This window comes from Lynx canadensis, chromosome D4 (assembly GCF_007474595.2).
Source record: "Lynx canadensis isolate LIC74 chromosome D4, mLynCan4.pri.v2, whole genome shotgun sequence".
Lineage (NCBI taxonomy): Eukaryota > Metazoa > Chordata > Mammalia > Carnivora > Felidae > Lynx > Lynx canadensis.
The window spans coordinates 82,228,329-82,241,973 of record NC_044315.2 but is presented as its reverse complement, the minus strand read 5'-3'; the positions used below and the strand labels follow the sequence as shown (position 1 = coordinate 82,241,973).

The following is a 13,645-nucleotide window of genomic DNA, read 5'->3' as shown; positions in this document are numbered from 1 at the left end:
CACATCAGGCAGACAGAGTTAATGGTCTGGTTCAAAGACCACGCCACTAATTTCCAGCAAAGACCTTTAAAGTCTAGACTCCCTAGCAAGACATTTGAGATGTTTCATAATCTGGACCCAGAGACACTCTGCCAGCTCAGTGCCCACCTCCACCCCTGCCTTCCTGGCACTCCTCACTGGGCAGGCCCTCTCCTCCCTCTGCCGCTCAGCACGCCGCTCCCTCCACCAGGGATGCTCACTGTTCTCTCTCTTCTGCAGCTGCAACCCTGGTTCATTCTTTGACCACAGCTCACATACTGCTGCCTTGGTGGTGCTTTTCCTGATTGTCCTGGACAGTCACACAAGCCATGTCTTAGCTTTGCAACCCCAGCACCTAGAACAGGGCCTGGCAAAGAGCAGATGCCCAGTGAATGTGTGTGATGTGGGAGACCAGGCCCTAAGCTTTAGTCCTGAACTCAGTCCCTTCCACACACGGTGCTTAGGGCCCACTCTGTGCTCCGTATTATACTGGTGCTCGTGGAACTGGCCCGGCAGTGTGCAGATGACCTAAGCCCCACTTTCTTCTTCGGAAGTGGAGGCTCAGATAAATCAGGTCACATGTTCAAAGTCACAAAGCTTGTTAAATGATGGGAGCTGGGACCTACAAGTTCGCAGTTAGGAAGTCCTCGGACACAGTGCCGAGAGCCCTTTCTGGGCATCATCTTACGTAGTCTTCAGAACAAACTATCAGATGGGGGACCTTGTCTCCATTTGCAGATAAGGACTCTGAAGTGTAAAGAGGTTCTGTACTAACCCAAGGTCACAGTTTGGTGGTGCAGCTGTGATTTCAAAGCAGGTGTTCTCTGCTTCACCAAAAAGATCCCAAGGTTGATGGACAATTCTCTGATAAAGTCCAATTCTTATGACCGTCCAAATACTAATTAAACATCCGCTGGTAAATCGTAAGTAATGGGCTTCTTCCCACAGGGATTATGGTCAAAGGTTAAAAGGGAAAAAACCCCCAAACCATAAAGGTCATTTCCAGGGTTTCCAGCCCACGCGGGCGGGCCCAGGGCGGCGGCCGTTACCTGGATCTTGCACTCCGCTTCCACCAGCTGCAGCTTGGTCTGGGCCAGCTCCAGTTCCATCTCCCTCAGCTGGTTCTTCAGGGTCTCCTTCTCCTCATCTGTGTCCTCATCTAAAACCTCCTTGGCTGAGCTTAGGCCCTTTATGCGACCTTCTTTGTTGAAAAATTCCCGGCAGCGCTCACAGTCATCCACTTTTTGCTGAAATTGAAGGTCAGATGTGAAGAGGCAAAGAAGAGAAACCAGCCCTGCGGGAAGGTGTGGGCGCCTCCTTTTTGGGGAGCCAAGAGATGGCTTCTCGGTTGAGCACCACAGCTTCTGAAAAACTATGTTCTCTTTGGCAGATGCCCTACTGGAAAAGCCACGTGGTGTCATACACTAAAAGCAATAAAAATAGTCTTATGTCCTGGTCTGTCACCTCCCTTCTAGGAACCTCGGTTAAAAAAACGAAGATGCAGTGAGTAAAGATTCATGTACAAAGATTTTCACTGTGGAATCAGAGACAGAAACAAAATGGGGCAGGGGGTGTAAACTATCCAACCGCTGTGGGAGAGGAAATACAGAGCTGTGCTGTATTTATACAAGGTAGTTTGTATGCAGCCTCTAAAAAGTTTTTGAGGAACTTTTCACAGCATGGTGAACTGGTTAAATGCTGGGTGACCAAGGACACAGAAATGTCTGTAAAGCATGGTTACAAATATTTACCACATTTCATCAAAGTAAGATGGCCCTGACTGGAAGAAACCCCATTTCATGTTCCTCTAAGAAAACATTCTTCCAATTAAGCCACTTTAGAAAGCCCTCAGTTATAAGGCATGTCCCAATTTCTCAGATGTTAATGTGGAAAAAATGAGTATCTCAGAATGAATGGCATTTTGTACGTTGAAATAAACACAGAAACTCAAAGAACGTACACCGAAGTGTTAATAACGGTGATGTTATTTGTGGGTAATACAATTACAAGAGTTTGTTTTCTTTCATTTTCCAAATTTTCTGCAGTGGGCATTAACAGTTTTAGAATCAGATAATAAGTCATATTTAAAAAATAGATACTGCTGTTTACACTCTACTCAGGGCGGAGGCCAGGTGTATTCTCGCTCCAGGTAAACTGCTGATGTGTGTGCGAGGCCATGAGCACATCCCTCCCACCCTCCTGTCCACGGGGTCGTAAGTGTGTTAGAAAAGCATCTTTCAGTAAATTACTCCTCTCCGAAAAATGTGGTAAGTGCTTCTAACACAGGGACAGCCTAAAGAAAGAAAGCACCAAGTTACAAAAGCCCCCAAACTGGCAACAAAACAAAAACATTACACAAAGTCCTCGTTGCTTTGGGATCCATTATAAGCAGAAGTAATTGAGCTCCGAAGGGGAGTGTCCCAGTGTACAGAACACAGGGAATGACAAGTGATACCACAGGCTCCTGGTCTCTGCACCCCTACCCTCAAGCAAAACCCACTGCTGGCTGGACTCCTTCACCTCGGTGCCCTGCAGTGATCACCTGCTGTACTGACGACATTCGGAAATCCTGGGTCGCCTTTTTTTTTTTCAGTCACGATATCCAGAGGATGTTAAGTGGATTTATAAGGAAAAGGCCAATTGTATTTTAAGATTGAAAACCAGATCTCTGGGTCTCATCTGTACTCCCTTCCAGAGGAGACCAGCACACCACCAGCTGTCAGCCAGGCCATGACAGGAACCTAACAGGGTACTACTGGGTGGCTTCTCTCATGTTTGGAATCAAAGGGAAATCAAACTACCCTCTCCCAAAATCTGTTGTGCTGAGCAAAGCCATAAAATGAAGTAGGTTGTACAGAATCTCTTTGGTAGAGGAAAACTTACCCGAATTTTCTCAATTTCCACTTTATTAGCTGTCTGCTGCTTCTCCAATCTTTCACTCAACTGAGAACAAATCTACAGAAACAAATGAAATGAGACAATCTCTTGAGCAGTGTCATCATCCGCATAACCTGGGTTTGGGATGAATCCGGCAGTGCAAGCTGGACCGTGCTGAGCGGAGAGGACGGTACTTGCACACCGGGTGGAGGTGGTGCCGGGTCGGGGAGGGTGCCGGGGGGACGAGTCGAGTCGGGGGAAGAGCAGAGGTTCCTCTGGTTGGGCCACCTCCATATCCATGGGCCTAGGACTCGAGGAACTCACTGGTGCCCCACTCAATGGCCAACGGTTTACACACACTTGACAGACTCACAAGCCGGCACGAGATCCAAGTGTAGGAAAGAACAAGACCAGCTCAGTTATGTTCTTAAAACTGAAACCAGGGAGAGAAGTGGTTCTACGGCCTATGAGCATAGGTGAATGTGAGGCCGTAAGAACAGAGCGTGGCTCTCATTTATTAAATGCCTATTTATCGGTGGGGCAGGGTGCCAGGCCCTCTACAGACACGATCTTATGGAACCCTCATGACAGTTCTCTGAGACAGGGACCATTTCTCTTATTTTCCCGTTAAGAATCAGTGACGTCACTTGCCCGGTGAAGTACCGTGACCGGTCGGTGCGGGTGGCAGAGCCGGGAAGCCCAGGGTGTGGAGGGGATACACTCATCCAGGCGAGCAGGGCTTCCAGAGCATGTGGCCCACCAACAGTGCACTCACTCACCTGCTTGTAGTCACCAATGATGGAACTGTTTTTTCTAATCTCAGATTCTGCTTTGTCGAGTTCCCGACGACACATTTCTTTTAACTGCAGGTGTTAAAAAAAAAAAAAAAAAAAAAGGAAAAGTGAATGTCTTAAAGGAAATACAAAGCTCTGGCACTAACTGCTCTGTTCTGGGCTTTCCAAAAAGTAACCAACCTACTCAGGAAGCATTCTGTTTCACCTGCCTGGTCTTGATGCCAGGAGAGGGAGAGAACAGTCAAAACGCTTCCATAAAAGATCAAACCCCGTTTCGGAGTGGGGCTTTGGCTAAGGCTCCCCCTGCCAGTGCAGCACAGCCGTGAGCCTGAGCTGAGGACACAGCATAAACCAAACAGACTCAAGAGCTCATGAGAGAATTGCTCCTTCCTCATGATGGAGAAAACGCCCTGCTCTCATTCAGGCTGTCCTGACAGAGACTAAACAGCATGACCATTACGGAGAACCGTGAAGGCAAGAAAGGGCTTCCTCTGTGGTGCGAAGCATCCAAAGCTCTTCGTCCTATGGCTGCGGGTCTGTGCCCCCAGTGACTGTGGAGGGCTAGCTCAGGATAGGCCTTCCAGAGTTTGCTCTGTGGGGGAGATGCCAGCGGACAGGTAGGGGAAGAGCTAGACATTATATGATGGCTGCTTTCCTTCTGCAGAAATGCTAAAATAACTCTCTTCTTTGTCACACTCGGATGCTGACACACAGGAGTTTCTCTTGCCCCAAGAAAGGATGGTCTTTGCCCCACTGTCTCCTGCTACGCTCCAATTATTAACAACCATTATGCTTTACACAGTAAATAAAAAAAGCCTTTGGCGGGAAACTGAAGCCAGCTGTCTGCGGGTTCCCCAGTGGCAGCAGGAAGCCGCCAGTTGGACTCATGACTCTCAAGACACAGAGGCATGTGGGAGGGCTGAGCTTCCCTTACCTGAGCAGACTCATCTTCCAGCCGTCTCTTCTCTTCTTCCGCATCAATCAACTTCTGTTTGGTCATAAGCAGCTCCTTATTGAGTGCATCTGCCTTCTCTTCAGCCTGAAGCATGTAAGAGAAGCTGTCACACAACAAGAATCGAGAACCGGATGGGGTCTGAATTGGCCAGCACAATCCCATTTTAACGTGATTGGGAAACTGATCCAGAGAGGGGAAATGACATGCCTGAGGTCACACAGAGACTCTCATGCACAAGTGCCTGGCTCAGTCTCTTGCACAGACATTGTGCAGGACAGTGGTGAGGGGCTCAGCCTTTGGCATCAGATAGCCTGGGCTCAACTCCCATCATTCCCGAATCATGTGCCACTTGAACAAGTCACTGAGAATCATTCTGAACTTCAGGCTTGTCATATGAGGGATAAAACACAGAAAGGACTCCACACAGCACCTTGAATACAGTAAACACTCAATAAAAGGTACCTGTCATTATCACTAATAATAGTAATGATAAATTCTGGTTTTCCTCCTCCAGACTCTTAGTATTTCATGTGCTTCATCAAACAAGTTCTGCACCTCATTCTCATCACTTGATAAAGGAAGCCACCTCCCTCTTGACACTCTCTTTTCATTATCTGAAATGGCCACCCTCTACCCCAGTGTTTTTTGAAAGCATACAAAAGTCTGGTGGGTAGATCTGTGGGTCTAAGTGAAAATGATGCACCTATGCCAGATACAGGAGTCCCTGAGACTGGACATTTCAAGGATAAGTGAAGAATGAGCATGTTAGAGGGCACAAGCTCCTAGTTACAGACCACTAGATATGGAGGGTCTTTGTTATATACCAACCTCCTTTTTAACAATGAATGGATGGTGGATTCCCTGAAACTAAACAGCATTTCTGATGTCACCTAGCTAAAGAGGTATCATGGAGGGGCACCTCAGTTGGTTAAGCGTCCAACTTCGGCTCAGGACATGATCTCACAATTTGTGGTTTTGAGCCCCGCATCAGGCTCTGTGCTGACAGCTTACAGCCTGGAGCCTGCTTCAGATTCTGTGTCTCCATCTCTGCCCTCCCCCACTCTGCTCTGTCTCTCTCTCACTCTCTCTCTCTTAAAAATGAATGTTACAAAAAATTAATTAAAAAAAAAAAGAGGTGTCATGGAGCCCCTGGCACATTCCACTATACCACCTCCCCTGATGTATCTTCTTTGGGGGGATCAGGATCTGCAGGGCTGAGGCCTTACATGGAGAACTGACAATGGCATGATAATGCAATCTCAAAAAAGGCATTAATTACAGGCAAACTGCACAAGTGTGCAATTAAGTGGGGTCCAAGAGTTAAGGCCAATCCTTTCTGGGGAGTGGCTTGTCATCTTCTTCTACAGCTCAAACCCAAGAAGCAATCAAAAGGGAAATGAGAATCAAACAAGAGAGGAAATAACTAGTAAAGAGAGGCCAGTCCCGTTAAAGACTTGTTTTACTTTAATCTGTGGAGCAACCTATTACCTCTCTTTTCCCTCCCCTGGACTCAGTTATCCTCTTCTGAGAAGTAATTTGGAGCCTGCGGCACATTCGTACATTCTCTCAGCTATTCGTCATCACTATCATGGTAGTGATTCTAAGAACTGTGAAACGGCCAGGATATGAACTGGGTCTTTGAAGTCAAGTCTTCCCTGCCCACCGTGGCTCCCCAGTTTGTTTAAAAAAAAAAAAGAAAGAAAGAAAGAAAAAGAAAGAAAAGCAAAGCAAATGGGGAAGTGATTCCTTCACGTTCTCACAGCGCATGTAGCAGAGCTGTAATCTACAACCAGGTGGCGTGACATTAAGCCCAGTGTTGGTGCTGTCACGCCAAGAAGTGACTCTCAATGCTGTGAAAGGGAGGTGCACAGAAACTAATGGACTGGCCTGACCAGCATCCCCTAAGGGCACCACACTCCCTGCACTCCATCTGCATAAGCATAGGAAGAGGGAGGGTCTGGAGAGAATAAACACAAATCCAGACTTCCACTTCTGGTCATGAAGGACTAACAGGGACCAGATTTACCCTATCACTGTAAACAAAAAACTGGATAAAATGTATGAAACTACTATTTTCAGACAATGAAAATAATAAATGCAGGACTGTGGTTCCTGGGAGAAAGAAAACGAACAAGATGAATTCTACTACCACCCTGGATTTCTACCTAGAGGCACATTCTGGACAAGAAGTAGGGCAAAGGGTTCCAGATAGCACATCTCAAAACATCAAGGAGGCAGAGTTAAGGGGCCAGAGATGCTGACAGAGGCCTGGAAATAAGAAAGCTCTGGAATAGCTAATAAGGTAATAAAGGAGATAAACTCAAATCATGAAAATACCCAATTAAACCAAGGAAGGCAGAAAAGGAGAAAGAAAAGAAATAAAAAGCAAATGCAACAAATAGAGAGCCAAATAGCAAGATGGTAGACTTAATCTACCATATAAGTAATTACATTAAATGTAACTGGCCTAAACATTGCAGTTAAAAGAAGGGGATTATCAGACTCAATAAAATAAGCAAGACCCAACTATAAGCTGGCTACAAAAGACCATTTTAAATATAAAGACACAGATATGTTAAAAGCCAAAGGATGGAGAAAGATGTACCATGCAATATAAGGAAAGTTGGAGTGACTACATTAATATCAGACAAAACAGATTTCAGAGCAGAGTATTGCCAGAGACAAAAAGTGACATTTCATAACAATAAAGGACTCATTCCACTGAGAAGGCATAATAATCTGAAATGTATGCATAAATTCAAATTACAGGAAATTAAAGCTGACATAACTGAAAGGAGAAATAAATGCACAATTAGAGACTTCCTCACTGTTCTCTCAGTAAGTGATGGAACAAGCAGAGGGAAAACAAGTAAGTTTATGGAAGATTTTAACAACACTCAATCAACTTGACCAAACTGACATTTATAGAAGACTGTACCCACAACAAAAGAACACACACATTTTCCAAGTGCTTGTGGGACATGCACCCAAACAGAGCAAAAGTAGGCCCTAAAATAAGCATAAATATATTTTAAAAGGATTAAAATCAGAAAGGATATGTACTCCAACCACAAATGAATTAAATTAGAAATTAACAACAGAAAAATCTCTGGGAAAAATCCCTAATAGTTGTAAGTTAAACAACTAATACTAATAGTTGTTTAATAAACTAATACTAATTGACCAGCATCCCCTAAACTAATACTAATACTAACCAATTCACAGGTCAAAGAAAAAATAAGAACTGAATGAAAATAAAAACAAACCTATCAGAATGTGTAGGATGCAGCTGAAATAGTGCTTGAGGGGGATATGTAACTTTAAAATGCTTATTTTAGGATAAAAGGGGTCCAGGGGTGCCTGGGTGTCTCAGTTGATAAGCTTCTGGCTTCTGCCCAGGTCGTGATCTCATGGTTCCTGAGTTCGAGCCCTGTATCAGGCTCTCTGCTGTCAGCACAGAGCCTGCTTTGGATCCTCTATCCCCCCTCTTTCTCTCTGCCCCTTCCCTGTTCACGTGCTTTCTCTTTCTCAAAAATAATAAATTTAAAAAAAGGTTTTTTTTATTTTTATTTAAAAAAATTTTTTTTTACGTTTATTTATTTTTTGAGACAGAGAGAGACAGAGCATGAACGGGGGAGGGTCAGAGAGAGAGGGAGACACAGAATCTGAAACAGGCTCCAGGCTCTGTGCGGTCAGCACAGAGACCGACGCAGGGCTCGAACTCACGGACCGCGAGATCATGACCTGAGCCGAAGTCGGACGCTTAACTGACTGAGCCACCCAGGCGCCCCAAAAAGTTTTTTTTTTTTAAAGAAAAAGAAAAAAAGTGTCCAAAATTAATGATCAAGCTTTCCCTTTAAGAAGCTAGAAAAAGAGGGGTCCCTGGGTGGCTCAGTTGGTTGAACGTCTGACTCTGGCACAGGTCATGATCTCGTGGTTCAGGAGTTCAAACCCCCTATCAGGATCAATGCAGTCAGTGCAGAGCCCACTCTGGATCTTCTGTCCCCCTCCCTTTTGCCCTTCCCCCACCCATGCTCTCTCAAAAATAAACATTAAAAAAAAAAGCTAGAAAAAGAGCAAACTAAACTAAAAAAGAAGTTAGAAAAAAAATAACGGAAAGGAGAAATCAATGGAACAGAACAAGCAGAAACAAAAGAAACCAAAAAGTGGGTTTTGAAGAAATCAACACACTTGATAAATTTCTAGAAATGTCAGATTAAGGGAAAAGAAGACACAAATTCATTCCATATCAGGAATGAAAGACAGACCATCTCAGTAGATCCTATAAACATTAAAAGAAATACCAATGGAAATACCAATGACTTTGCCAATACATTAGATAACTGACATGATTATGTTACGTGAAAGACAGAAATGATAAAAGTAGACACATGAAGAATTAGAAAATTTGAATAGCTCTGTGTCTGGAAGTAAACTGAATTCATTATTAAATAATTTCCAAAGAAAATTCCAGGCCCACATGGCTTCACTAGGTAAATCCAAGATTTAATCAAGGAAGAATACTACACAAAGGCCTTAAGAAAACAGGAGGGAATGCTTCCCAATTTATTTTTGAACGCCATTACCCTGACACCAACACAAAATTAAGGAAACTCCAGACAAATATTCCTCATGAACACAGAAATTTTAACACAAATAAAAATCTGAAGGGAAAAAAAGGAAACCCTAAATTTCCTCGGAATGCAAGGCTGGTTTACATTAAAAAATCAAATTATGTCACCATATTAACAGAATTACGAGAAATAGTAAATAATCATCTTAACAAATGCAGGAAGAATAACAAAACTCGACACCCATTCATGACAAAAACTCAGCAAATATTAAGAAAGGAGAACTTCCTCAACCTGATCTCTGGAAAATCTACAGGTGACACCTGGGACACGGCAACAAGGGAGCCTCATTGGGAGGGGGCCTCTCCCGTTCAACACTGTTCTGAAGATCCTGGTGGGTGCAGGAAGGCAAGAAAAAGGCCTAAAGACTCAAAAGGAAATAAACTGTCTTTATTCCGAGATGAAAGACTCAAAAGGAAATAAACTGTCTTTATTCCGAGAAGTGTATGTGGAAAATCCTAAATAACAAACAAAAATAGCTATTAGAATCCTAAGCGAATTCAGCGAGGTCACAGGATAGAAGGTCATGTAATCAGTTTTATTTCTATTTTTAAATTTCAAATATTTATTTAGTTTTGGGAGAGCACGAGCAGGGGAGGGGCAGAGAGGGGGCAGAGGATCTGAAGCGGGCTCTGCACTAATGGGCTGACAGCAGTGAGCCCGATGCGGGGCTCGAATTCACGAATCATGAGATCGCGACCTGAGCCGAAGTTGGACACTCACCAACTGAGCCACCCAGGTGCCCCTAATCAGTTTTGTTTCTAGAGATTAGCAAGAAATTATTGGAAAATGCATTTAAGAAAACAATATCCTTTACAATAAATTTAAAAATGTGCACGCCTTGTTAACTGACAAGTAAAAACAATGCTGAAATTGAAAAAGACCCAAATAAATGAAAATTATAACCTATTCATGGATTGGAAGGCTCAAATACTATTTAGATGACAATTCTCCCCAAGCTGATTTATACATTCAATGCAACCCTACTCAAAATCCCAGAAGGCTGTTATTTCTAGAAGCTGACAAATTGAGTCTATTAGTTATATAGAAATGCAGATGATAGAAGAACCAAACTGTTTTTTAAGAACAACAACAAAGAGGATTCCCATGACCTGATTTTCAGACGGTGAAGCTATAGCAATGACAACCGTGGGGTTAGCATAAGGACACGCACATAGATTAATGGAGCAGGTATGGAACTGAGGAGACCCATACACACAACTGATTCTTGACAGGCCCAAATAATTCATTCGGGAAAGGTTCACAAGCTGCTCAAGGTCACAGATGTAATGCTTAGTGCAGCCAGAATCCAAATCTCAGCAGGAGGGCTCCCGAAAGTTTCCCTCTCACTCTGACGCTGCGCTCAGTGCAGACAGCAAGTGTGCCAGAGGGGACTCACTGTTGGCCTTGTGCCAGGTGCCTTGCACAATGTTAGATCTGGGTATTACTCCCGGGCCACAGAGGAGAAAGCATGGCTGGGGTCACCTAGGGACCCAGTGGCTAACTAGTAATTTCCATATTAACAAAAGTGACAGATGAGGAACAATAAAAGTGACATAAAACATCAACTGGAAAAGTGTTCTGGAAACCCGGTAAGTCACATACCATAATTTTACTCTGGGATGCAAGAAGGGAAAAGCTGAAGACAATGAAGTTCTTTCAAAAACCTGACTGAGTACCTGAAGGCCAAAAACAAAAAAAGGGGTGAGAGAACACCACAGCCCTCCCTTCAGAATCTCAGTTGGTTTTCAGTGACGATTCAAAAGAAACGAGAAGACAGACTTGTGGGAAGGTCTGTCTTAGTGGAGATGGCTGACACTACAGGATGGGACCTCAGTTTGATGTTCAGGGCCCTGCTCCTCTGAGCCAACTTAGGAATGTGAGCTCTGACGTCAGGCCATCTGGGTTCCAATCTGAGGGCTGTGGCACTGACTGACAGTGGGATCCATGTCAGACAGTTTACCTCTTTTGCCTCAGGTCTTCACCAGTAAAATGGAGATCAGCACTCCTGCTGTATCCCTTGGGCACTTTTTGAGATGAGCACTGGGTGTTGTATGGAAACCAATTTGACAACAAATTTCATATTCAAAATAAATAAATAAATAAATAAATAAATAAATAAATGGGGATCACACTTTATCCCTGACATAACATGGGTTGTTTTGAGGATCTGATAAGACAGTAAGTAAAAAGCACTTAGGGCAACGCCTAGAACTAATTAAGTGCTCAAAAAAGGTTTGCTGTTATGTATCACTATCTATGGTTTTGATGTAGTTAATGACATCAAATCGTACCTTCTCGCTCCTTATTTATTTACCTATTTTTTAAAGTTTATTCTAAGGGGGGAGGGACGGAGAGGGGGAGAGAGGGAGTAAGAGAGAGAGAGAATGAATCCCAAGCAGGCTCTGCACTGTCAGCACAGAGCCCGACACGGAGCTCAATCCCACAAACGGTGAGACCAAGACCTGAGCCGAGATCAAGAGTCAGATGCTTAACCAACTGAGCCACTCAACCAACTGAGCCCCTCAGGTGCCTCTCTTTTCCGTATTTATTTTGGAGACTGTGGCATTGTAGAAAAGACTGGGGCATTCCAATTAGATGGGCCTGGGTTGGGTTCCTGGCTCCGCTTCCTCTGGGGCGCTTCCATCTCTCTGAGTCTCAAGTTTCCTGATTGTTAAAAAAAAAAGTCCTCATCCATAAATGGGGCTCATGAACCCTCCTCAGAAGGCTGAGACAAGGTTATGAGATACCAGAGGTTAGCAAAGTGCTTATCACAGTGCCTATCATACGTGATCAGGAAATGGGAATTCACATTATTTTTAACTATTTCTCACTTTGGTATCAGGAATGTTAAAGGACCTAGTTCTTTACTGTGTCAGGATAATACAACTTGAAAAAAGGTTTATACCTTTACCTTTTTAGGGGCAAGCTTCAAGAACATAAGAAGTCTGTGATCCACCTTAAACAGGGGCACACCAGTGTGATTACTGGGCCTGTCCAATGAGAATGCAACAGCTCCAAGTAAACATCCACCTGGATCCTAGCTTAAGTTGCCTCTTCATATCATTCCTTTGTGGAACACAAAGCTCCTACCCAGGACCCGTCTTCTTTGGTCTTTTTCACCTCCTTTCGGCATGATCTCCAGCTTCTGTGGAGCCGCCGCAGGTGTGCGCTGTGGCCCTGCTTCAGCAGTTCCTGCTCAGTGTAACCCAGCTCCCTCCATGCACTTGGCAGAAAGGCCTGAACAGGGAGGGGATGATTCTATTGTGTTCCTGCGAAGAACAGAGGGCATGCCGGGAATCTGCACCACAGGGAGGGGACTCGAACCTGATGGCCAGACTGTGGTAAACCAAAAGACAGTAAGAGCTCTAGGTTCCGGTTACTGAGGGCTAATGACCTTGAAACTGCCTCCCTGCAAAAACTGGAAAAAGGAGACTTCCCAGTTACATGCAGCTTTGTGCAGCTGCCAAGCAGAGGCACTGACACTGCCTGTGGCGAATACTTTGGTGGCGTTTTTCACATACACCGAGTCATGGCATTCTCACTGTCACGCTACTGTTCTACCTCTGCACATTTTACTCTACTTGGAAGGAGTGTAATTGCTACTAGAATACAGGTCTGTCCAAAAATTTTTACTCCATTATTCTATTTCTAAAGAGAATAAAAACCAGTATGTACTGCCGTCTCACTCTCTCATCTCACTTGTGAACCACTTTGAGAAACTAATGAAAGCAGGGACTTTCAAAGAAAAACAGAACACAGCATTTTCAAACATATTTGGTGGATGTCAAGGACCCCGTGAAGTTCATAGATCTTACGGGGTTCAACATATCATGTAAGTCCCCAGGGAACCCTCAACAGCCTGAGCCTTCTCTAGAACCTCAGGAAACCAATGAGCAGAACAGTAATCTTAGGAGCCTGACAAGGAAATCTGAGTCAGATGTTGGCAAATTACAGTTCATGTGCCAAATCCAGCCTGCCACCTAGTCTTGTAAATAAAGTTTTATTGGAACACAGCCACGCTCATTCCTTTACTTACTGTCTACGGCTACTTCTGTGCCAGTGGCAGAGTTCGATGTTGCAACACAGACCATATGGCCCACAAAGCCTAGACTGTTTACTATTCATCCCTTCACAGAGAAAGTTTGCCAACTTCTGACCTAAACGACATATGAAAGACTACATTTGTTCAAGGGGAGGCTTATAGTATAGAAAATGGACAAATACCCTGCCAGGAAAGCCATCACCGTGATCTTTACGATTAGGAAAAGCAAAGAAAGAACATCTGCCAACTGAAATTACTGGTGAAATGGCAAGCTGCTGAGGCACTGAGCCTTATAACCATCAGCAATGCTTATTCAACAGGCACC

At 44.2% G+C, this 13,645-nt stretch overlaps 1 protein-coding gene across 3 annotated transcripts in view; it reads right to left on the bottom strand.

Annotated features, from left to right (window-relative positions):
* LOC115500149 (rab GTPase-activating protein 1-like) overlaps positions 1-13,645 on the bottom strand; it is a 40,582-nt gene that overhangs the window by 1,987 nt on the left and 24,950 nt on the right. For 2 of the 3 annotated variants that reach the window (XM_030294514.1, XM_030294515.1), the window contains 4 exons: positions 4,624-4,728; positions 3,675-3,758; positions 2,902-2,973; positions 1,068-1,265 (listed from right to left, as the gene is read on the bottom strand). In XM_030294514.1, the coding sequence (XP_030150374.1) occupies positions 1,068-1,265; positions 2,902-2,973; positions 3,675-3,758; positions 4,624-4,728 (459 nt within the window). Of the gene's footprint in view, positions 1-239; positions 386-1,067; positions 1,266-2,901; positions 2,974-3,674; positions 3,759-4,623; positions 4,729-13,645 lie in introns of all 3 variants that reach the window. The other variant, XR_003964410.1, reaches the window with a different exon arrangement.